A 26,610-nucleotide genomic window follows, 5' to 3' on the forward strand; every position below is an offset into this window, starting at 1 on the left:
CATCACTCGGGCATCAGTCCGCCTGATCTGGACAGCCTCAAGCTGACTGCTTGGTTGCTCCAGTTCCCCTGATTGCTAGGACTCCCAGTTTGTCATCTTCAGTAAAGACTATTTTGGTGGCATCCCACAAAGCTTCCACTAGGAAGATTTATCTCAGCAAATGGAAACGTTTCTCTATTTGGGCTTCTCAGAGGAACCTAGGTCCTTTTACAGCCCCGGTTCCTGCAGTGTTGGAGTTTTTGTCCAATATTTTCCAATGAGGGGCTAGTTCCTCTACGGAGAAAGTACAACTGGCAGCCATATCTAATTTTCATGTCGGTGAAAATATGAATGTTCTGGCCTCTTTGAGACTGTGTAAAGTTTTCCTGAAAGGCATTTTTCTTTTATGCCCCCCAGTTAAGGATTCAGTCCCTCCTTGATACCTTACCCTAGTTCTGCAGGCGTTGGTTGCTCCCCCATTCGAACCAGCAGTGTCAGTAGATTTGAAATTCTTGTCCTGGAAAACAGCTTTCTTAGTGGCCATTACTTCGGCCAGGAGGGTTTCTGAGATCCAAGCTTTGTCTGCCGTGTCCCCTTACTTGATCTTTCATAAATACAGGGTTTCACTCCACACGAACCCTTTTTTCTTACCGAAAGTTGCCTCTGAATCAAATGTTAACCAGATGATTAATTTGCCTGTTTTCTTTCCAAATTTTCAGAACAAGGGTGAAGGTAAGCTGCATTTTCTAGATGGTCATAGACCGCTTCGTTTCTGTCTACATAGGACTAAACAATTTCGTAGGTCTGACCAGTTATTCATGTCCTTTTCTAGACCATTTTTGGGCAAAGCCATTTCCAAGGTCTCCTTAACTAGCTGGATTACACAATGTATACTGCAAGTCTATAAGGATAAAGGTCTATCCCTACCTGGTCCTGTTAAAGCTCATTATACCAGATCTATGGCAACTTCTGCTGCTTTTTGGTCTAGGGTTTCACTGGATGTTATCTGTGCAGCAGCGACCTGGGCAAGGTCACATACATTTATTTCTCATTGTAAGTTGGATTTGATCTCTAGAGGGAGAGCATCCTTAGGCTCTGCGGTGCTCAGGAATATCCTTCCATGAGGGCCGCTCAGGAGTTTTGGTAGCTGGTGACTCTGTCCCACAGGTTGCAGATAAATGAAGTTAACTACTTCAGATAAAGAAGTTATGTACTCACCATAACGTTCCATCTGAGTAGTTATACTTCATTTTCTGCAACCGTCCTGCCCTCCTTCCCCCGAACCTGTTCTAGGTTAGTGCTGTTATTGAGTTGCTGATAGTTTGAAAAGTGGCAAACTCGATCTGAGAGAAGGAAGGAGATGTGTGAGGGGATTATGGGTGGGAGGAGGAGCTTGGAGCAGATGCTTGAAAAATGTTGCCGGCTCGAATCCGATATGAATCCGAATAACCACAGGTTGCAGAAAATGAAGTGTAACTACTCAGATGGAACGTTATGGTGAGTACATGACCTCTTTTTTTGGTGGTGTCTGAGTGTTTGTGGAGGGCTTGCAGTTTCATTTTTCTTTTATCAAGAAATTGCATGAAACTATTGAAAATGCTTTTCTGTTTTGCTTGTGTATTTCTGTAACTCTCTTTCTCATTATATCTACTCTAATGGTAGAGCCAGACAGAGGGAGTTATAAAACAGGTATCTTGTATGTTATGTAGATTTATCTACATTTTGGTACATCATCAAAAGCTTATGTAATCTGAGGAGCATGATTAAATGCTTCCATATTTAAGCTACTCATTAAAAAGTAAAGAAAAACATTGCAAACTCCATACGTAAGATACAGTCAACCATGCAACCCAACGACACCGTAGACCACCAGAAACAACCCCCCCAACTTACAGTTAGAGAACTGCATCCACAGACTCAAAAAACATGTTTATTTAATCATGGTTTGGTGTTTCCTACATTTTAACACCACTCTGGAACTGTTTACAGGTTTTTAATTATTTTTATATGTAATTTCTGAGTCTGACCACATGGGGTCTGGCATCTTGAAGTAATCCTGATTGATTCTTTATTCTGCCTCTAGGTATCCAACAATGCAGTACTTGTCTGTAAAAAAATACATCACACAGGCCTCTTTCTTTCTAAAGCTCCTGTCACTGCATACATTGCTGTCTTTCAGTCAGTTACTTTAAAGTAACATTTCATGCCGTTCAATGACTACTTAAAACACAAACAGTGCAAATGCCACAGAACAGACTTCTTTTTACTTCTGCTTCTTTTTAGAATGGCTAAATTGCAGTCTTTTCTGAAGCCTGAATTGTACTACTTTGATTCATTTCCCATCCCCCTTCAAACCTAGCTTCCCTAGCTGTCAAAGTGCTAAGGGTAATTTGAACTGTTACCTGCTGTGATTGACAGATCACAACAGGAGACTTGACTCGTGTACTGTTTCACTTGTTCTAGCCTTTACTTTTTGTATGGATAGAAGTACCAGGGAGCTATGACATCACAGCATGGGTGGGTTTTTAGGATGGTTGTGGTGATGTCAGTTTGGGGAGGGAATTGGCCAGAAAACCACCTGTATTCGTTGGCTTTTATGACATCCATGAACTGGAGACTGTAGCAAGCTTTTCCAGGGCGGGATAAACGTTTTTTTGAAAATGAAACTACCAAAGTACAGCAAGGTACTGTTCTAGTGGAGAGAAACAGCTGATTTAAAATATTTTAAGTGCTGTATTGTTTATTCATAGCAAGGACAATACATAGGGAGAAAAAGGACAGAGAAGTTGAGCATTAAAGACAAGGATCCCATTGTTGTCCTTTGAAGAAAAAAATAAAGTAAAAAGTAAAATACTCTCTCCCATTCACTTCTTTTACATTCAGTCAACAAAGTACACAACTGTAACAAAAGCATCACTGTGTGTGTAACTCAACCCATAGAATAAAATTCCTTAATTTAAAAAGAAGAAAATAATAACGAAGAATGCAAAGCACTGTAGCTAATCAGAAAATGTTGGTACTGGTAAAAAAGATCTGATTGTAACAGTCTAAATCAAAGTTAAACTGGAAAAACATAACTAAAGTACAAGTCTTAAAAATTCTAACAAATCTCCCACTGTACTTCTAAAACACATAAAAATATCACAGAAGTTCAAAAGAAAAACTTGGCGGCACTGCTGAAGACCAAAAGAACGCTGACAAAAATAATCACACAGTAAAAAATTTAGCGCTTTCGTTCACATTTATTTAAGCGGAACATGATCAGAAAAACACCATTCTTACTACAAAGCACATTTATATTCATTTCAACTGTCTCATCCAATAGCAAAGAACATTTAATTAAAGTCCTAATTAACAAAATAATTCAACAAAGATCAGTTGAGTAAATGTTTCACTACCGTTAGTCAATATTAGTCTCAATACATTATTCTCAGATTGGTAGTATTAAAAGTGCATTTTAAGTACATTTTGAGCACAACGTTGGGTATACTATATAAGTGAGTCTCATAAAACTTGGTTAAATAAAAATGAATAGAGTATATGTGAAAAATATTAAGTGTATTGTAAAAAGGCATCAGTTATAAGGCACTTATAAAATCCTATACTTGAGCAAACTCTTAATGTTGATATGTTCATTAAGTCCAGGTGACCGATCTGCTTTCAATAAAATCTGCTACCATAACTCATATGTTTCGAGCAATTTATTACATCCATTTGTAAAACTAAAATTTTTAATATGTTCAGGAACAAAACATGACATTTTCTAAGACCATCGCAGACCACAATGTGCTTACTAAGTGCATTTAATGTACTTTTGTCTTTGATGGCTTTCTGCTTAAATAAATGTGAACAAAAGTGCTAAATGTTTTACCGTGTGATCATTTTTGTCAGCGTTCTTTTGGTCTCGAGTAGTGCTGCCAAGTTTTTCTTTTGTGTTTTTGTCATTTTCTTGGTTTTGGATTGCCTGTTGTGTTATTGGTATGTTTGCAGTTCGACATGGCTTTATTGAGACTGTCAATAGAAGCTAGTGAAGGTGTTTCCATGACTACTATAGCTGATAATGAAGATTTGTTAGAAGATTCTAACAACAAAGTCAATTTAAATCTGTCTGTTCACCCAGTACCTGATGACTTGGAAACATTATCCCAAACTTTTGAGCAAGCTTGTATAAATTACAATGCCAAGACAGATGAAACGAATATAAAAGTGGTTTGTAGTAAGAATGGTGTTTTTCTGATGAGGTTCGCTTAAATAAATGTGAACGAAAGCGCTAAAATTTTTACTGTGTGATCATTTTTGTCAACGTTCTTTTGGTCTCGAGCAATGCCACCAAGTTTTTCTTTTGTGTTTCGGGCGGTTTCTTGGTTTTGGAATGCCTGTTGTGTTACATCACAGAAGAAGGTTACAAAAACACAAGGCATGCCTTTCGTTAAAGCCTTCAGGAGCAACCTTTGAAGCTCTGTTCAGCAGATATAGTTACTGTAGCCCCTTGAAGTCTATGGAAAATAGTACCCATAACCAAAGGAACTGTAGGGGGAACAGATAAATGAAAGGTATGAGACTTGTGTCTTACAATAGTTTGAAGGTGCAGTGGTATGAGAACAGGAGAGCTGGGCTCCCGTGCATTTTTTTTAAAATTTCATTGTAGTTTTGATTGGGACTCAATCCTTTGAATTTGAGTCAGGTTGCAGTCATTTGTATAAAGAAATGCATGTATGTGCATGAGTATTGAAGAGTAGAACCATAAATACATCAAAAGCATCTTCCATGAAAACATACCATCATAATCAGTAAGCATTGGAATTTCTATGACTTGTATAATCTAACTAAAATCAAAGTAAACCCCAACCATAAATCCCTACACGTGAAAAATTACAAACATCATAAATAGTATGGTTTTGTAATCTAAATCATTTGCTGTTAACACTTTAAACTACCACGTCACCTAGTTTATTTATATATTTGTTTGTTGACCAGCGTAGAGGACTGGTCCTATTGGATTACGTTCATGCTTATCCAGGGAATACAGTGAGGCAGTAATAAGAACGTATACATAAATCTACCTCAATTACTAATGTAAGACAAAATTGAATAATGCTAACAGTTGTAATTTAAATGCAGTACACTACTGTGACTACAAAATGCCGCGGTGGTACGGCGGTAGCATTGTTACCTCACAGCAAGAGGTTATCTGGTTCGATTCTCGGCGTGGCTTGGGAGTGCCTTCTGTGTGGAGTCTGCATGTCCTCCCGGTGGCTGGGTAGCGTTCAAAAGACATGCATGCGTAAATGGGCGTGCCTTTGAAGGTTGGACATTGAGCTGGCACCCCGGCATTTTGTAAAAATCTACTGCCGATCATTAGCGGACCAGAGTTCCACTGTGGCGACCCCTTATCGGGAAAAAGCCGAAAGACAAACAACAACAACACTACTGTGACTACAGCAGAAAGTTTTTAACAACTCACACAATTTGATATTTGTTTTGCACACTATATACAATACAAGACTTATAGAGATGATAAAAGCTGAAAGATCAGTGGTGGAGCGGATGAGTTTATGTGGTTGCAGTATTTTAAAAGCATTTACATTTAGACTGTTAGTGAAGAAAGGTTTACTTCTTTAAGTTCTTCCTCTTACAGGCTGTGAAACAGCAAATCAGTACTGTGACCAGTGCTACACAAACTTTGGGTACCACAGTGCTCATTGTGCTGAATTATCAAGAAGATAAAAACTAAATACCTGAAATGTAAAAAACCTGCGCAGACTGCTGTCATTTTCTACGTCACCAGAGCTAATCTAATAATATATTGTACTGAACTCCGTGACTGTAGCAAAAAAAAATGAGCATGTAAGTAAACTGATACATTAGTCTACTTTCATCACAACAATGCAATTTAACTTCTTTAAAGGTTAAAAAAAAAAAAAAAGAAAAATTTCATTTCAGCTAACTAACAAAAACAGTATCATTACAATAAATATAACTAATTAAAGCAATTCAAACCTTACATAGCAAAGAAAAAAATCCAAAATTCATTAACACACTTTTAGAGACTTCACCTCCCACACACCCCACAACTTTCTTAAATGGGGGTGGGTGAGTTGAACACCCTAAAAGCATGTTACCTGTCTATAGTGTGTGTGTTTGCAGGGGGGAAGAGCTGGGCCCCCGTACCCCCTGCTAATTATATATATCAACTGCAAGATCACAGTACAGTCCCCAGTGTACCACAATTTCTTGGTGAAGAAGCCAGTACCAGAAGTACATTATAGGAGACTGCAGATGTTCATCGTGCATACAGCTGCAGTCATAACAGATGGGTTCTCCTGACGTCAGGCGGGTCCTCGGTCGGCCAAATTCCAAAGTCTAGGTCCGGCGTCGGTTGTCGTCGCTTTCTTTCCTGACGTCAGTGCGACAGGGGTATATAAGACACAGCCGACGCCATATTCTTCAGTCTTTTTTGCTGCGCTGTGCCTGAAGCAGAAGCAGTTCGCAAGTGCCGGTCGGCCAGCTCCTGAAATTACGAAAAATTGGAAACCGAAGTCTTCTTAAAGCTAAGTACCCCGTTGGGGAAACTTTTCTTGCCTCAGACCGATGTCAGACAAAGTTAACAATTGTATTTCTTGTGGGAAGCAAATACCGCATAAGGATTTCCATTCCCTCTGTATACCTTGTTTAGGCCCAGACCACAACGTCTCGGGCTGTCGCTTTTGTGCTACTTTCAATAAACGCACTATTAAGCGTCGGGCGGAGTTCGCCCAGCACTTTTTTGGTAAAGCTTTTGATTATAAAATGTCGTCGGAGACTCCGACTACCGTTTTGTCCAAAAAAACGCACGGACAAAGACCGACACGCGAGGTCCGCGGCCTCCACCGAAACCACGCCAAAACCGGCTACACGTGGTCCGGTTCTCAGCGAGGCGCCTATGCAGCCCCTGACTACCGACAACACTCCTCTGGCGGTGTCTTCTGTAACCGAGACCGCAGGTACCTCGGCCCATACCCTGACTACAGCTACCGAAGCCACTGTGAGTGTTGAGCCTCTTAATGTGGACAGGTCCACTTCCACCCATGGTGTCTTCAGACCCTCATCTTCCTTTTCCATTAAGACCTTCACTAAATCCAAATCAGCCATGCATCCCAAGAGGCCTGTTGCACAGGGCCCATCTCCAGGCCCCATGCCTAAAAAGCAGATGCTCAAAATGGCTGAGGATTTAATTACTCTGATCAGGGGTTCCCAACCCCCTCCGGACAAGAGACCCAGAGTGGAGGAAGATTCTCCCTCTTCTGACCAGGGCTGCATTATTTCAGAACATTCTGATGAAGAGGAGCACTCGTACTCCCTTTGAAGATTCTGATGCAGAGCAGTCCATTCCTTCTGTATCTCCCCCAGAGGATTTTTCTTTCGGGGAAACCTTGCATACCTTGAGGGAACACTTCCATTGGGAAAGCCAAGATTTTTCAGATTCCAAGAAAAGACGTAGGGAATTTCTTTTGCTACCTCAGCACAGACCTCTGGCGATCCCTCCTGTCCTGGACATACTTGATGATGTTTACTCGGAGGCTTGCCTTAATCCGGATTCCCTGCCTCCTGCCCCAGTCAAGCCTGATAGGTACTACAGAGTTCCTAACTCACACCAATTTCTTTACAAAAGCCATAATGCTGACCCTGAAACCATTTCTCAAGGCCCCAAGGGAATGAAGGCCTCTACTGCTAAGAAGCCATTACCTTCCGAAAGAGAGTCTAGATCCTTAGAAAGGTGGGGAAAAAAGGTATATACCTCGGCCCCTAGCCATGAGGGCCTTAAATTGTCAGTTCCATATGCTTAAATATCAGCAGTTTCTGTTATCACAATTAAGGAATAAAATGTCACAACCTGAACAACCAGATTTGAAGGAGTTACAGGATATGATGCATAGTGCAGAACAAGTGGGTAAACACACATTACAATGTGGTTATGATGCTCTAGAGGCCTCAAGTAGAGCTGCTGTTACAGGATCAGTCATTCGTAGACATGCCTGGCTTAGGGAACAAACCTTGCCTGATCATGTTAAAGCTAAACTTCTAGATGCTCCTTTACAAAAGGATGTATTATTTGGTACTAATGCTGAGGAGATACTAGGGAAAATGGAAGAAAAAGCTAAATCTATGCAAACTGTCAAAGCCTTTCTACAGGTACAACCACCACTTTTTAGCAGAAATTGGCCTTCAAAAAACTGGTCCTTTCCAGCCACGGACAAGCCCCAAAGAGGTAGATACAGGCGCACAAGGGGCAGAGGACAATCTCAAGGATCATATAGAGGCAGACAATGGCAAACTCCAGCACCAAGAGGTGGCGAAGACAGTGCACAACAATACAGGAAACAAACCCAATGACTTTCCCCTTTGCATGCCAAGCAAGTCTCAGCTGGCAGCACCCTTATTAATAATTAAATAAATGCATTTATCTGGACATTCATATGAATGTTTATTTTTATATTATTTTTATATAATTCAACTCCATACATATATACACACATATATTTTTATAATACTTCTTTAAAGTTGAATGACTGTTTGTCAAGCCTAAGCTACTGAGAAATCTTGATTTAACATTTTTAATGATTGTTATTAGAAAGTTTTTATTCACAAGTTAATGAATTTATTTGATGATTATTTAACTAATTATTATATTGAGACTAATTGATACAACTATATAAGAGTGCCTGAAATGAAAATGAATTAGATCTGATGAAGCGTACCAGTGGTGTACGTGAAAGCGCTTATCCTGTTTCCATTGTTTGTTAAAATAAATTTTATTTTGTACAACTTGTACATTTTGGTGGTCCTTCGAAGTTTTTTGGATATTCTGGCAGCACCCTTGGGAGGAAAACTGACATTATTTTCAAAAAATTGGCATATTATCACAACAGACAAATGGATCCTGGACATTATAAACAGAGGCTACAGATTTCATTTTCACACACTTCCAAAAATGAGAGGCATGCCGAACCTGCCACACAATCAAAGGGCAGAGGCTCAAATACAAATTTCAAAGCTCATGGACATGAAAGCTATTCAAGAGGTACCTACTCGCGAACAAGGTCAAGGTTTTTATTCCAGACTATTTCTGGTAGCAAGGAAGGGAACCGATTGGAGACCCATTTTGGACTTATCTATCCTAAACACATTTCTACTCGTACCAAAATTCAAGATGCTCACCTTACAGCAGCTTCTTCCCATGTTGGGCAAGGAGTCTTGACTGGTAACATTGGAACTCAAGGAGGCATACCTGCATGTCCCAATCAGACAAAACTGCAGAAGATACCTCAGATTTCTTGCAGGTTCAATCCACTATCAATTCTCTGCATTGCCCTTTGGCTTATCTACTGCGCCCAGAGTATTCATGAAATGCCTGGCATCAGTAATTGCCTACTGCATCCTTCAAGGGATACAAATTTACCCTTATTTGGACGATTGCCTGATCCAAGCGGACAGCAAACACATACTTCTGGAACATCTGGCTTATGTAACACGGTTATTGAATTCTCTGGGATACACAGTCAACAAAGAGAAATCCAGGCTAACACCATCTCAGAAAATAATTTTCCTGGGTGCCAACTTGGACACAAACACCCAGATGGCCAACTTACGCCAGAAAAACAGGGGCAACTAATTCAGTACTTCAAAATACTAGCAAATTGTACCAGGCTAACTGCAAGGAAAATCCTGCAGGCTCTGGGCTTCATGGTATCTTGCATTCTTCTAATCCCATGTGCAAAGTTGCATATGAGGAAACTTCAGTGGTACCTAAAAAACCTATGGTCTCAACACAGCCACAGTTTGGAAACAATAGTACCACTAATCCCATGTTTGCAAAAGGAATTTCTATGGTGGGCCCAAGCATGCCAAACAAACACAGGTCTACCATTCTGCAAGCCTCAAGCAAATCAAGTCATCACAACAGACGCTTCAGCCCCGCACAAATGGAAGTTGCATCCTCAAGTGTTTACAAAGATAATCCAAGCGTGGGGAAGGCCAGACATAGATCTCTTTGCCTCCCACAGGAATCATCAATTGACAAAATTCTGCTCAAGGACATTCCATTCAAAGGCCTGGAGAGTGGACACCCTTTCTTTCAGTTGGGCAGCATGGACAGTTTACACCTTCCCACCTTTGCCTCTTCTGCCCAAGGTGCTCTTGAAAGCAAGAGCAGACAGACCGAAGATGATACTGATCGCTCCAGACTGGCCAAGACAACACTGGTACCCACTCCTGAGGAGCCTAACACATTCTCCTCCCTGGACTCTACCTCTAATGCCTCTTCTACTGACTCAGCACAGCTACAAAACTCTTCACAGTCAGTTGAAAACACTCAATCTGGCTGCATGGAAAATTCCTTAACACCACAACAGACCCTACTCTCCAAGGAGGTGCAGGATGTCATTTTGGAGGCCAGAAGGCCATCTACTAGAAAGGCTTACTCCGCAAAATGGAAACGGTTTTGCACTTGGAATGAGAAAAAAGGCCAGGATCCTAGAAAACTGAATTTACCTCAGATATTGCAGTATCTAGTTGAGCTGTTGAACAGTGGACTTTCATTTTCCTCCATCAAAATCCATGCCTCAGCCATTTCTGCTGAATACAACACTGATCCACCATTATTCTCCCACCCACTCTTAAGACAGTTCCTCAGAGGGGCTAAGAATATAAGACCTCCAAGGAAACAACCAATTCCAGCCTGGGATCTTATTTACATTCTAGAAAAGCTAACCTTGCCTCCCTTTGAACCAGCTGCCTCAACAGATTTGCAATATTTGTCCTGGAAAACAGCTTTCCTTCTGGCCATTACCTCAGCTCGTAGGGTTTCGGAACTACAAGCCCTCATGGCTGTGCAGCCCTTTCTCATCTTCCATCAGGACAGGGTTTCCCTACGAACCAACCCGTCATTTATGCCTAAGGTAGTATCCAGGGTAGCTTTAAATCAGGCCATACACTTACCTACCTTTTACCCCAATCCTCAAAACAAAGGGGAAAGGCTGCTACATTCCTTAGACATCCATAGACAGCTACGTTACTATTTGGACAGAAGAAAGCCTTTCAGGAAATCAGAACAACTCTTTGTGTCCTATGCTGTAGGAGCTCAAGGGAAGCCAATTTCCAAACAGACTATTTCAAAATGGATAGGCCACTGCATACGGTTTTGTTACTCCTTTCATGGTAAATCTGTACCTGCAGGCATCAGACCCCACTCCACAAGGGCCACAGCTACCTCTGCAGCCTTCCTCAGAGGAGTCCCTACCAAAGATATTTTGGAGGCAGCCACTTGGAGTTCTGTGCATACCTTCACTAAACACTACCACCTTCCTTTATACTCCAAAACTAGAGCAGGCTTTGCCACTGCTGTGTTGCAGGGCATTCTGGCTCCTCCCAGTTCCACCTAGTGCCTACCACCCTGTGCGTAGCTTTGGGATTCTACCCATCTGTTATGACTGCAGCTGTATGCACAATGAACATAGTACAGATGTTCTTCGTCTTCCATTGCTGCAGTCCTAACAATTGGGTATAGTCCGCATCCAGTCGGCCCGAATACCAGAGTATAAGGCTGACGTCGGTCATGGCGCATTAGACTGGCGTCAGTACGTCAGGGTACTAATCGCGCATGACCGGCCCTATCCTCAGTCTTTTGCCGCGTGGTCCGATGCAGAAGCAGTTTTGCAAGTGCAGGTTGGCGTTCTGAGATATTTCCGAAACCGGAGTTTCAGACCGAATCAGAGTTGGCTAAGTACCCCGTTGGGGAACATTTTGGTTTTTTCTTGCCTCAGTATTTAACCGGATGTCAGAAAAAGTGAATAACTGTATTTCTTGTGGGAAACAGATACCGCATAAGGATTTCCATGCCGTGTATACCTTGTTTAGGGCCTGAGCACGGCGTTGTTGGTTGCGCTCTTGTGCTAGGTTTAACAAACGCACTATTAAGAGGAGGTTAGACTGTGCCAGGTTAGTGTTTGGGAAGCGTTGCAATTATAAAATGCCGTCGGATGCTCCGGCCGCTTCGTCCAGAAGCGCAAGGACAAAACAGCGAAGCCTAGGGTTGAAGAACCGGCAGCCCCGAACGTCGGTTCTTTAGGAGACACAGTGGAGCCAGAGGTTTTGCCAGCAGTTGCTAGGGAGGCACCGGCAGAAACTTTACTGTTCCAGGATGTCCCATCTCAGGAGGCAGGCCAGGCTGAAGGGGCTTCTCAGGGCCTATTCTTCCCTCTTCTCCCACAGTAATTGGAGTCTCTCCTTCTGTTGCTAAAGCTTCTTTTAGAGGTAGTCCAATTTCAGCTTCAGTGGGGACTTCTCTTAGCTTTTCGGTTCTGTACCTAAGAAACATATGCTTAAAATGGCAGAAGATTTGTTTACTATGATTAGAGGTTCTATGGGCCCTCCTGCTAAGAGGCCTAGGGTGTAGCGAGTTTGCCAGTTTTGAACACGGTTCAGAGGCTTCTGAGTCCTCTGCGGATGATTTACAGGAGTATCCTCCTTATTCTGATTCTGATATGGATGATGCCACTCCTTAGGCTTCTCCTCCTGAGGATTTTTCATTTTCAGAGACTCTGCATTCCATGAGGGAGCACTTTAAATGGGAAGGCCAGGATTACTCTGATTCCAGGAAGAGGCTTAGGAATTCTTGTTTTACCCCAGCATAGGCCCTTAGCTATACCTCCTGTGTTGACCGTGGTGGAAGATGTTTTGCAGAGGCTTCCCTGAACCCTGATTCTTTGCCTCCTGCTCCTGTTAAACCTGATAGGTACTATAGGGTGCCTGAAGCTCATAAGTATTTGTTTAAGAGTCCTAGGGCGGACCCAGAAACTATTTCTCAGGGGCCTAAAGGTGTTAAAGCCTCTGTGGTTAGAAATCCTGTTCCCACTGACAAGGAGGCTAGGGCTTTGGATAGGTGGGGTAAGAAACTGTATACTTCTTCCACTCTAGCCATGAGAGCATTGAATTGTCAGTTCCACATGCTGAAATATCAAAATTATCTCCTTTCTCAATTGAAGTCTAAGGTGGATGCTTTGGCGGAAGGTATTGAGTGTAAAGAGTTGCTGGATTTGGTTTATGTGTCTGAACAAGTGGGCAAGCATTCTTTGCAATGTGGCTTTGATGCTGTGCAGGCCTCCTCGAGGGTGGCTGCCACTAGTTCTGTTCTTCAGGCATGCCTGGTTAAGAGATCAGAATTTGGCTGAGCATGTTAAGACAAGGATTTTGGATGCACCTTTACAGTCTGATGTTTTGTTTGGTTCGCCTGTGGAAGCAGTTTTAAAGAAAATGGAGGACAAAGCTAAATCTATGCAAACTGTTAAAGATTTTTGCAGGTACAGCCACCAGTTTAGTAGAAATTGGCCTGCTAAGGGGTGGACTTATCCTGCTTATGACTCCCAGTCTAGGGGTAGGTCTAGGCGTGGTAGGGCAGGGCTCAAGGTTCTTTTAGGTCTAGAACAGGAGTTCACCTGCTCAGACTTCTAGTGAGGGCAGGGGTCAGTCCTTTCGTAAGCAGACCCAATGACCTGCCTTTTCAGCTGCCAGTAGATTCTCGCCTGGCAGCTCCTTTGGGAGGACGACTGTCTCTTTTCAAAGAAAATTGGGATTTAATTACTCAAGACAGATGGGTGTTGGACATTATTCACCACGGTTACAGGTTTTATTTCCATACAATGCCCCCTTTCAAAGGCATGCCAGGCGTTCCTCCTCCACAAAGAAAAGAGGCTCACAAGCAAGTTTCTCAGTTACTCAAAATGGGGCCATTCAGCCAGTCCCTGTATCAGAAAGGGGCCTAGGATTTTATTCCGCATGTTCCTAGTACCAAAGAAGGGGAACACGTGGAGACCAATTTTGGATTTATCTCTCCTCAACACTTATCTGGACATTCCCAAGTTCAAGATGTTGACGTTACAACAGCTTTTACCTCTGCTGGGCAAAGATCACTGGATGGTAACTTTAGATCTCAAGGAAGCTTACCTTCATGTGCCTATCAGGCTAAGTTGCAGGAAGTATCTGCGTTTCGAGCTGGAGATTCTCATTATCAGTTCTCTGCATTGCCCTTTGGCTTATCTACTGCCCAGAGTATTCACCAAGGTTCTGGCTCCAGTGATAGCTTACTTCAGGCTACAAGGAATTCAAATCTATCCTTACTTAGTCGACTGCCTGATTCTGGCTCAAGAAAAGGAAGACCTTCTACAGCATCTGGAATATGTTATAGCAGTGCTAAGATGCCTAGGGTATTCTGTGAGCGAAATAAAGTCCAGTCTAGTACCCTCTCAAGACATGTGCTTTCTGGGTGTGAGACTGAATACAGCAGCCCAGATGGCCTTTTAACCCCGGACAAACAAATGAGTCTATCACTTTACTTCCATCATCTATCTCATCAGTCCGTGCTGACTGCAGGGTCAGTCCTTCAAGCATTAGGGTTCATGGCATCTTGTATTCTGGTGCTTCCCAATGCCAAACTGCATATGAGGAAGTTACAATGGTATCTCAAAAATGTATGGACACAGCACTGCCAGGATTTAGACACTGTCATTCCCATAATACCTTGCCTTCAAAGAAATTTTTGTGGTGGGCTCAGGAATGTCACCTAAACAAGGGACTCTCTGTGACCCGGCCAGAGGCGAGTCAGATTTTAACGACAGATGCCTCGGACATTGCTTGGGGAGCTCATCTACTTGGAAAGTGGATACAAGACAAGTGGCCTGCCAGACTACAGCATCTACATATCAACATGCAGGAGATGTTAGCAGTCCAGTTCGCTTTACTGGCTTTCAAGGAGTTACTTCTTCCAGGACAGGTGTTGATTCTAACAGACAACACAACTGTCATGTGGTACATCAACAAGCAAGGGGGAACACATTCTTATCCTCTATGCAGGCAAGCAATGATTTTATGGGAGATTGCGCTAAGCTTGCAACTAACTCTTCAGGCAAGGTTTCTGCCAGGAGCACAGAACTCCTTAGCAGATGTGTTAAGCAGACGAATCATGGATCCCCACGAGTGGAAACTGGATCTTCATGTATTTCAGACATTGACAGTGTCATGGGGAACTCCAGACATAGATCTGTTCGCTTCTCCACTAAACCACCAGCTGCCAAAGTATTGCACAAAGGGGTTTCATCACACAGCTTGGAAAGTGGATGCTCTGTCTTTCAGTTGGGAAAATCTTCATGTGTATGCCTTTCCACCTCTGCCTCTTCTTCCAAAGGTGCTATTAAAGGTCAGACAAGACAGGCCAAGGATGATTTTGATAGCTCCAGATTGGCCTCGGCAACACTGGTACCCACTACTACGGAGTCTGGTAAAGAAGCCTCCATGGCCTTTACCTCTGATTCCTCATCTGTTATCTCAAGAGGACGGTCATCTGCTCAATGTCAAGCTTCACTCTCTTCATCTAACAGCCTGGCATATTCTGTGTTGAAACACAGCAGGTCTCAACTTCCTCAACAAGTTTTAAATGTGATTATGGAAGCTAGACGACCTAGTACAAGGAGAGTGTACAGCAAAATGGAAGAGATTTTTATTTTGGAGTGCAGCAAGGAATTTGGAGATTTCTGAGCCTAATTTGAGTGTGGCTCTTCAATATCTTACGGAGTTATTGGACAAAGGGTTGTCCTTCTCTTCTATTAAGAAACATGCTGCAGCAATTTCAGCTCACTATGATTGTGACCCACCTTTGTTTTCATCCTTTGTTCAAGCAGTTTCTTAGAGGGCAAAGAATATAAGACCCCACGTGAGCTCCTACTCCTGCTTGGGATCTCAATTTTGTGTTGGAAAAACTTACTCTACAACCTTTTGAGCCTGCGGCTACTGCTGAATTGAAATATTTGTCATGGAAGACTGCTTTTTGTTGGCTATTACTTCTGCAAGAAGGGTGTCTGAGTTGCAGGCCCTTATGGCAGTCGAGCCCTTTTGATTTTCCATAAGGATAGGGTATCATTACGTACTAATCCTTCCTTTATGCCTAAGGTGGTTTCTAGTGTGGCTTTAAACCAGACTATTCATTTGCCTACTTTTATGCAGACCCCCAAAATAAAGGGGAAAAGATTTTGCATACTTTAGATGTACACAGGCAATTGCGTTATTACTTAAGCAGGACTAAGGATTTTAGACAGTCTCAGCAGTTGTTTGTTTCTTTTGCTTTGAGTTCAGGGCAAGCCTGTGTCAAAACAAACTATTTCTAGGTGGATTGGCTTTTGCATTGCATTTTGTTATTCCCATCATGGCAAGGAGGTTCCAGCTGGGATTAGGCCTCATTCCACTAGGGCTACTGCCACTTCAACAGCATTTCTAACTCGGGTGGCAACTAAGGATCTTTTGCAACCAGCTACTTGCTGTTCAGTGCATAGTTTCTCTAAGGATTATCACCTTCCTATCTACTCTAAGTCTAGGGCTGGTTTTGCCACAGCTGTTTTGCAAGGCATGTTGTCAGCTCCTGCTTCTTTATGATTTGCCAGCCTCCCTTACCTCTGCTTTGGGATTCTACCCAATTTAGGACTGCAGCAATGGAAGGCGAAGAACATAGTACAGTTTTGTACCTACCATAAATGTAGATGTTCGAGATTCCATTGCTGCAGTCCAATTCTCCCTCCTTCCCCTCTGTGTTTAGGGGTGGTAGTGTAGGTGAGCTTACCTGCTTATATTTTTGTATATATTGTTCATGTTTTGGTGCAGGCTTTTGGGCCTTGTCTTTTTAGGGTCTTCTGACATCTGGGGCAAGAAAAGACTGAGGATAGGACGCGGTCATGCGCATTAGTACCCTGGCGTACTGACGTCAGTCTAATGCGCCATGACGCCAGCTTTATACTCTGGTATTCGGGCCGACTGGATGCGGACTATACCCAATTGTTAGGACTGCAGCAATGGAATCCTCGAACATCTACATTTATGGTAGGTACAAAACTGTACTTTTTGTACCTACCATAAAAGTAGATGTTCGAGTGCTAATACAGCTGCAGTCCAGGTTTCCCTCCCTCCTTCCCCTCTGGGTACAGACCTAGTGGCTAACCCCTCATCTCACAACTTGATTGGGTTATCCTTCTATGGTGTATTTGCTTGCAACTACTGGTTTTTGATTATATTGCAATGCATGATTATATATTTTATATATATATATATATATATATATATATATATATATATATTTATTTATAGATATATTTTTATATATTTTGCCTTCCTTCTGGGGGCACCTGACATCTGGCATCTGGGGCAAGAAAGACTAGGAATATGGTGTCGGCTGTGTCTTATATACCCCTGTCGCACTGACGTCAGGAAAGAAAACGACGACAACCGACGCCGGACCTAGACTTTGGAATTCGGCCGACCGGGGACCCGCCTGACGGCAGGAGAACCCATCTGTTATGACTGCAGCTGTATTAGCACTCGAACATCTACATTTATGGTAGGTACAAAACTGTACTTTTCAGTTAATAAGATAACTCGAACAGTAGTTGAAATATAGCATTCCACACATTCGATGAAACACATTTAAATGTGAATGTATGTAAAATGTCTCTGCGTGTTAAGGTGTTATAGTTTGAATAAAATGAACCCTACTCTTAATTAATGATTGCCATGGGGGTCTTTTTAACCTCCAACTCCCAAAACACCATCAAGTTATATAGATAGGATCCTTTGTTTAGCATCTTGTTTAAAGAGCAAGTGCTCATCTTCACCTGTACTGCAGTGTTATCAATAGATTCTCATCTCAAGTACCTTGAGTGGACTTAGAACCTCCAGCCTTGAGGTTTTCCTAGCTTCAAAGGTCATTGTGCTGCCTGCATTTAGACACTGATGTCACAGGTAGTGGGTAGTCCAATAGATATTCATCGTGTTCCACTGCTGCAGTCATTACACTTGGGGTTATCCTGCCGTCAGGCAGGCCCGCAGTCGGCCTGAGTTCCAAAGTCTTGGTCCTGCGTCGGTTGCTGTCGCCTCTTCCCTGACGTCAGAGCGCCAGGGGTATATAAGATGCAGCCGACACCATTTTCTTCTGTCTTTCTTGCCGCGTGGTGCCCGAAGCAAAAGCAGTTCGCAAGTGCCGGTCGGCCGACTCCTGAGACTTCAAATTCAATTTCAGAACCGAAGTCTTCTATAAAGCTAAGGACCCCGTTGGGGAAACTTTTTTTGCCTCAGACCAATGTCAGTAAAAGTTAATAATTGTATTTCTTGTGGGAAGCAAATACCTCATAAGGATTTTCATTCTTACTGTATTCCATGCCTAGGCCCAGATCACGACGTCACTAGTTGTCGGTTTTGTGCTAGATTTAACAAACGCATTATTAAACGTCGGTTTGATTTTGCTCGCCATTACTTTGGCCGAAGGTTTAATTATACAATGCCGTCGGAACAGCCAACGACCGGAATGCACAAAAAATGCAAAGATAAAGATAAGGACAGGCATCCGAGGCCCAAAACTGACGACAAAGCCTCTTCTAGGCCAGTCGCCGGTTCGCCGGACTTCAGTGAGGTGCTTTCTCAGCCCCTGACACCCACTACCTCAGAACCACAGGCTGCGACCGACTCCCACGTGGAGGTGCCTAGGCCTCTGGATACTCAAGGTGTTGGGCCAACGGAGATTAACCCTTCAGATGGGTCTGGAGCCGCTGAGCAGGCATCGGCTTCTGAGAGTGTTTTCAGGCCTACTCAACTTACCATTGCAACTACAGCCAAGACTAAAACTACATTAAAGACAAAGAAGCAAGCATTCACCTGGACAGGCTTCCATGCCTAAAAAACAGATGCTCAAAATGGCCGAAGACCTGATAACTCTGATCAGGGGTTCCCATCCCCCTCCTGATAAAAGGCCTAGGCAGGATACAGACTATGATTCCTCTGACCAGGTTTCAATATATTCTTATTCCTATTCAGATCAGGGATATTCTTTACCCCCCTATGAGGATTCTGATGCTGAAGAATCAATTCCTGCAGCCTCTCCTCCTGAGGATCACTCTTGGGGAAACTTTACATACCATGAGGGAACATTTCCGTTGGGAGGGCCAGGATTACTCAGAATCCAAGAAAAGGCTCAGGGACTTTATTTTACTGCCTCAGCACAGGTCCCTTGCCATTCCGCCAGTATTGGACATTGTGGATGATGTGTTCTCTGAATCTAGTTTAAATCCTGATTTTTTTACCCCCAGCACCAGTCAAGCCAGACAGGTACTGCAGAGTCCCTGACTCTCACAAATTTCTTTATAAAAACCCTGTTGCTGACCCAGAAACTATTTCCCAGGGTCCCAAAGGGGTTAAGGCTTCCACGCCTAAGAATCCAGTTCCCTCGGATAGGGACTCTAGAGCTTTAGATAGATGGGGAAAGAAAGTTTACACCTCTGCAACTTTAGCAGTCAGGGCTCTAAATTGCCAGTTTCACATGCTTAAATATCAACAATACTTACTGTCTCCATTAAAACAGAAAATGAGTACAAATGAAGAACAACCTGACTATAAGGAAATGCAGGATTTATTGCACTTAGCTGAACAAGTGGGAAAGCATACTTTGCATTGTGGTTTTGATTCATTAGAAGCTTCTTGTAGAGTAGCAGTTACAGGATCTGTGATTCGAAGGCATGCTTGGTTAAAAGAACAAAGTTTAGCAGATCATGTTAAGGCAAAATTATTGGATGCTCCTTTGCAGCAAGATAATTTATTTGGTATTAAGGCAGAAGAGGTAGTAAAGAAAATGGAGGATATTTTTTATTTATTTATTTTATTTATTTAAATTTGTTGACCGGGAGTGTCCGGCTGGACGTGGGTCCATTTTCAGCGGAAGCCCGGGGAGAAAAGCTCCATAAGGATAAGGCAAAATCTATGCAAACAGTGAAGGATTTCTTACAGGTACAGCCACCACGATTTAGCAGAAATTGGCCTACAAAGAATTGGTCCTTTCCAGTGTCAGGCCACAAAGAGGCAGAAACAGACGCCCAAGAGGCAGATCTCAGCCACAAGGCTCTTACAGACCACGACAGTGGGGTGCTTCAAACCCAAAAGGAGGTGAGGACAAGTCACAACCTTACAGGAAACCGTCCCAATGACTTCCCCCTTACAATGCCAAACTCTTCCCTTTTGGCAGCTCCCTTAGGGGGGAAACTAGCACTTTTTTCTCAAAACTGGCAAGCAATCACCCAAGACAAATGGGTGCTGAATATTGTGTCTCAAGGTGACAGGTTCCACTTTCACAAGGCTAAAAGGAATGCCAGACCTGCCACAAAATCAACGTGCAGAGGCACAAAAACAAACAGCTCTCACGGACATGAGAGCTATTCAAAACGTACCACAGCAGGAAAAAGGACAAGGATTTTACTCGAGACTCTTCCTGGTACCCAGAAAGGACAAAGCCTGGAGACCCATTCTGGACCTTTCCACTCTAAATACTTACCTGGATGTTCCGAAATTCAAAATGCTGACACTACAACAGCTCCCTTCCCATGTTGGGCAAGAAAGCTTGGCTTATTACTTTGGACCTCAGAGGCATACCAGCATGTCCCTATCAGACAAAATTGCAGAAGATACCTCAGATTCATAGCTGGTTCAATGCACTACCAATTCTCTGCACTGCCCTTTGGCTCATCTACTGCGCCCAGGGTCTTTACCAAGTGCCTGGCACCAGTACTTGCATTTTGCAGACAAAAAGGAATTCAAATATATCCATATCTGGACGACTGCCTGATTCAAGCAGAGAGCAAGGACATTCTTCTACAGCATCTGGCGTTCGTAAAAAGATTGTTAAGTTGCCTAGGGTACACAGTAAATGAAAAGAAATCAAAACTAGTCCCCTCACAATTGATAATATTCCTGGGTGCCAGCTTAAATACAACGGCCCAGATGGCTTATCTCACGCCAGACAAACAAGGACAACTGACTCAGTATTTTCAATTGATGGCAACAAAGTTCCAACTCCCTGCAAGAAAAATTCTGTAGGCCGTGGGATTCATGGCATCCTGCATACTACTAATTCCATATGCAAGACTGCATATGAGGAAATTACAATGGTACCTAAAAAGTGTTTGGTCTCCACATTCTCACAGCTTGGAGACAGTAATACCACTAATTCCCTGCCTACAACAGGAATTTTGATGGTGGGCACAGGCATGTCACCTCAACAAGGGTCAGCCTCTCCCTCTTCCCACAGCCAGGCAAACTTTAACAACAGATGCCTCGGATTACGCCTGGGGAGCACACATGGCAGGAAAGTGTATTCAGGGCAAATGGACCACAGACCAAATGCATATTCACATCAATCAAAAAGAGATGTTGGCTGTACAAAATGGCCTTACAGCTTTCAAGGATCTTATGCATCTAGGACAATTACTATTAAAGACAGACAACACCACAGTAATGTGGTACATAAACAAGGGGGCACTCATTCTTACCCCCTATGCAGACAAGCCATGACCTTGTGGAACACAGCTCTAACCTATCAAGTTCATCTGCAAGCATAATTCCTGCCAGGAAAGAAAAACACACTGGCAGACGACTTAAGCAGAAACATCATGGATCCTCACAAGTGGAAATTAAATCCACAAGTCTTCAGCATGATAACACAAAAATGGGGATGCCCGGACATAGATCTTTTTGCTTCACCACTGAACTACCAACTACAAAAATTCTGCACAAGGACTTATCACACACAAGCATGGAAAGTGGATGCTCTTTCGTTCAGGTGGAAAAGCCTAAATGTTTATGCCTTCCCACCTCTGCCTCTCCTTTCATAGGTACTCCTAAAAGCCAGACAAGAAAAACCACAGATGATTCTGATTGCTGCAGACTGGCCAAGCCAGCATTGGTACCCAATCTTAAAGAACTTAGCTCAAGGCCCACCTTGGATTTTGCCTCAAATTCCACACCTTCTGACTCAGCAAAACAATCAGATACTGCGCAGTCAGCTCAAAACCTTAAACCTGGCTGCATGGCAGATTCATTAGCCAAACAGACAACTTCTCTCTCTAAAGCTGTTATGGATGTCATTTTGGAGGCCAGGATGCCTAGCACCAGGAAATCTTATTCAGAAAAGTGGAAGAGATTCAGTGCCTTGAACCAGGCTCAAAACCTTGATCCTCTGGTCCCTAACATTCCTCAGATACTACAATACATGACTGAGATGCTGGACAAAGGACTATCCTTCTCATCCATTAAGATTCACGCTTCTGCCATCTTGGCTCATTACAACACAGATCCTCCTATTTTCTCTCAACCATTGCTAAAGCAGTACCTCAGATGGGCTAAAAACATAAGACCGCCCCGGAGAGCACCAACACCAACTTGGGACCTCAATTTCGTTTTGGAAAAGCTCACTTTGCCTGCTTTTGAACCAGCCAATTCAGCAGAGTTGAAATATATATCATGGAAAACTGCTCTGCTTCTGGCAATAACCTCAGCACGAAGAGTGTCAGAACTGCAGGCACTAATGGCAGTGGAGCCTTTCATCATTTTCCACCAAGACAGGGTTTCTTTAAGAACAAACCCTTAATTTATGCCAAAAGTGGTATCCAGTGTGACTCTTAACCAAACTATTCACTTGCCAACATTTTATCCAAATCCCCAGAGTAAAGGGGAGAGACTTCTACATTCCTTGGACATACACAGGCAATTGCGCTTCTAGTTAGACAAAACAAAAGCTTTCAGAAAGTCTGAACAATTGTTTGTGTCATATGCTGCAGGATCACAGGGAAAGGCTATTTCAAAGCAGACCATTTCAAAGTGGATAGGACACTGTATCCGGTTCTGCTACACACAACATGGGAAACCTGTACCTAGTAACATTAGACCACATTCCACCAGGGCAACTGCCACTTCTACTGCCTACCATAGAGGAGTACCTACCAAAGATATCTTGGAAGCTGCAACTTGGAGTTCAGTGCATCCCTTTACCAAGCATTACCATTTGCCTCTTTTTTTTCTAGATCCAGAGCTGGCTTTGCCACTGCAGTGCTGCATGGCCTCATAGCCACACCAAATCCTCTATAGAGCCAGCCACCCAAACTCAGCTTTGGGATTCTACCCAAGTGTAATGACTGCAGCAGTGAAACACGATGAACATAGTACAGGTTTGTACCTACCATAAATGTAGATGTTGGAGTGTCTTCGCTGCTGCAGTCCAGGTTACCCACCCGCCATCCCCTCTTTCTTATCTGGGACTAACCTATACTACCTATGTGGTGTATTTGCTGGTTATTGAAGGTTTTATTTTTACCTTTTTTGTATGTTTTATTAGCCTACCATTTTTGGGGGCACCGGACATCTGGGGCAAGAAAAACTGAAGAAAATGGCGTCGGCTGCTTCTTGTATACCCCTGGCGCTCTGACGTCAGGGAAGAGGCGACAGCAACCAACGCCGGACCAAGACTTTGGAACTCAGGCCAACTGCGGGCCCGCCTGACGTCAGGATAACCCAAGTGTAATGAGACACTCGAACATCTACATTTATGGTAGGTACAAAACTGTACTTTCGTTATCCCTTTGCTCACCTCCTTTCTAGAGTAGGTGCCCGACTTGCCTCATTTTTGTTTATTCAAGCTGACTCTGCAGTTTTTACTTCCAAAACCTTGTCACTGGTGAACAACACTGGTGCCCTGCATGCTTACTGTTCAAACAGTCAGAGGGATTTTTCTCAGCTTTATTTCTTCCTTTTGCAGGGATGGGTATGTGCCTTAAGGTAGTATTTTTGAAGTGAATGTTTCACAAGCATGTGTTTTTTGTCTTATATTTTTGTAGTTATCGTTTGTTTTCTGTAGCAGTGAACTGAAGATTGTTTTTTGTCTTACTAGGATGTTGGTCCCACCAAAGTGAACTTCAGTGCCATGATGAGAGGTGTATAGTGACAAATCCGACTGCACCAAACCAAAATAGTAGTTATCGTTTCTGCTGCTGTTTTACAGACCTGTGTAATATCAACTTCACTGAAAATTTCCCACCATTTAATCCTACAGAAACTACATTTGGTAAGTCATAACCACAGAGCATTTTAATTTTCTTTAATACTGAAATAAAGTGTGAACACTGCAGAATTTGCAGCTTTCAAAACAGTGTGCAGCTAAGCGTTTGACATTCGTTGTGAGATGTGGCTACTGCTGTAATCGAATCTGCAGCAAGAGAACGTAGTGGAATTTAGGATATTCAAAAAGCAAGTTCAGCAAACGAAAAGATGCCCAATGCTGAGAGTAAGAACGCTTTAATTCCAAAAAAACAGATTAAAAACAAATAAAACAGTTGAGCACTTTCACGATTGCTCGCTTCTTCAGACCTTAACAAACATTGAGAAAACAGGCCTTTAAATAGAAAAAACTTCCAATTAATTATTGACACACTCCCGGTCAACAAATTTAAATAAATAAATAAAATTATCATACAACATATCATGCATTTTGTCCTGATAGACTTATCCAATACTACAACTCCACCTCCTTTGTCCGCTGGTCTGACTGATCCCTCTATTAGTGAACATATAGAACCAATTCCTAAGTTTGCTTTAAAAATACCCATAACTTAAAATATCAACTCTGTTCTAAGCACACTGAACCCCACCTCACCTCCCAGTGTAAGGGCACTCATGCATGCCAGTCCTGTAAGGCATGCAGTTATATATGGTCTACACATTTGATTATGCATCCATTAAGCATGGAACATATGCATCTGTCCTTTTATGCAGACTGTCGTATGAAAAATTTGGTCTATATGGCTAAGTGTAATGTATGTGATTCATATAATATAGGGAAGATAAATCGTATGTTTAAGGGCAGGATTCTGCAGCATCAGAGTGATGTACGAAATAATAAACTAACAAATGCATTAGCGAAACATGTATCTGAAGCTGGTATGAGACACAGCTTTAAGTTCTTGGTACTACAGAAATTAAATGAAAGTTTAAGGGAAGGGGGTTTGAGAAATGAGACTGAACTTGCTGAGTTAAAATGGATTGTCAACTTTAAACCACGTGCCATCTGGTTTGAATAGTGCTGTTGCTTTAAAGCCTCTCCTAAAGAACAGAGGCTTAGTACACTGATAAGTGTTAACACCTAACAAGTTTAATTGTTTTTAATTAATTGGACGTTTTTTTTATTTAAAGGCCTGTTTTCTCATACTGTTTAAGGTCTGAAGAAGTCAAGCGCTTACTTGTTTTTATTTGTTTTTATCTGTTTTTTGGAATTGGTGTTCTTACTCTCAGCATTGGGCATAGTGCTGCAGTAGCATTGTCACCTCACAGCAAGACGTTGTCCCGTTCAATTCTCAGCTAGAGCGTCTTCTGTGTGGAGGCATGCGTGAATGGGCGTGCCTTCATTGAAAGTTATGCGTCAGGGCTGGTAACTCGGCACGTAAAAATCCACTACCAAACATTAGCGGACCGGAGTTCCGCTGTGGCGATACCTAACCAGGTAAGCTGAAAAGACACAACAACACTCAGCATTGGGCATCTTCTCGTTTGCTGTAATCGAATGTGAGATGAAGTTCTGTACTAGTGTGGAACACATCAGTTTTGAAAGAAGTTAATTTTTTAAAGAAGGAATGTTGTAGTGGTTAACACAAAATAGCCTTTTATGTAAACCATGGACATATCTTGGATATTGTGGATACTAGCAGTCTTTGTTTGAGTAACAAGCCAGATTACCATAACAGAGTGGCATTATATACCTATGTCTGTTTATCTATAGCTAAATTGTGCATTTGCAGTTGTACTTGACTTTGTAATTTTTTTTTTATTTTTTTATCTGTAGCTCTTTTCCATTCTTTCATTATTTGCATCTGTGTGTATGTATTTTCCCCAGTGTAAATCAGTTTTATTTGTCTTTAACAATTGCATTTTGTGATGAAGTAAAAAAAAAAAAAAAAATACACCTGCAATAGGAGCAGCCAGTTCCTGAAGCTTGCATATTCTGCCTAAGCTGTTATGGAGACGTCTTGCTTTGTCTGTCATTGTTGTAGCCTGGACATATACATTAAGTGGTGAAAGGGAGCAGAGGTCATGTGTTGTAGAAAGAGTTGCCTTTGTTTATATCCACTTGATTTATGTTGTACAGCCTTCTTCTACAATGAATATTCTTAGAGCAACACAATAGAAGTGAAGTATCTTACCACTCTGGATTTCTTGCTGTTTGCCTTTATGGTTTTCCGCTTTTTTGCGGGGGATGGTATAAAATAAGAAGACTAACAGTCTGCTGTTCATGCTTACCAGGTAGCCCAAAACATGACACTCTGAAACAATTTTCAAAGCCTTTGGGACATCACCAAGAATTTCAAAACCTGTGTTTTAAGGAATCATTTCCAAGTCTGTTTATTTCCTTGAAAGCGTCCAGCAAGGACTTTCTGGGGGAGCATCATTTACAGTTTGTACCCAGATAACCTTTTTTTTTTTTTTTTTTTTTTTTTTGAAAAGTGAGCTCTATTCAATATTGCCAGCTAGCTTGCTTTTGTCATCCTTTTTAACTTGGCTTATCACATCTGTGATGCCATTAAATTGTGCTTCCCAGACCTTTTTTCTTCCCTAGTCCAAGACGTGAACAGATAATGTAAAAAGTTAATTGGGGAAAAGCTGATTTCCATGGCAGACTCATGGGTGCACTTGGATAGCTTCTGACTTGACTAGGATTCTACAGAGTCTGAGTTCTCACCTTCCGTATAGGTAGCC

The 26,610-nt window shown here is 42.3% G+C and overlaps 1 protein-coding gene across 1 annotated transcript in view; it reads left to right on the forward strand.

Moving 5' to 3' along the window:
* The window catches only part of BMPR2 (bone morphogenetic protein receptor type 2), a 1,499,742-nt gene that overhangs the window by 591,819 nt on the left and 881,313 nt on the right, over positions 1–26,610 (forward strand). The window contains exon 3 of the mRNA XM_044075094.1: positions 23,756–23,929. Within this exon, the coding sequence (XP_043931029.1) occupies positions 23,756–23,929 (174 nt within the window). The remainder of the gene's footprint in view (positions 1–23,755; positions 23,930–26,610) is intronic.

This window comes from Protopterus annectens, chromosome 6.part0 (genome assembly GCF_019279795.1).
Source record: "Protopterus annectens isolate FY-2018-M chromosome 6.part0, PAN1.0, whole genome shotgun sequence".
In the NCBI taxonomy this organism is placed as follows: domain Eukaryota; kingdom Metazoa; phylum Chordata; order Ceratodontiformes; family Protopteridae; genus Protopterus; species Protopterus annectens.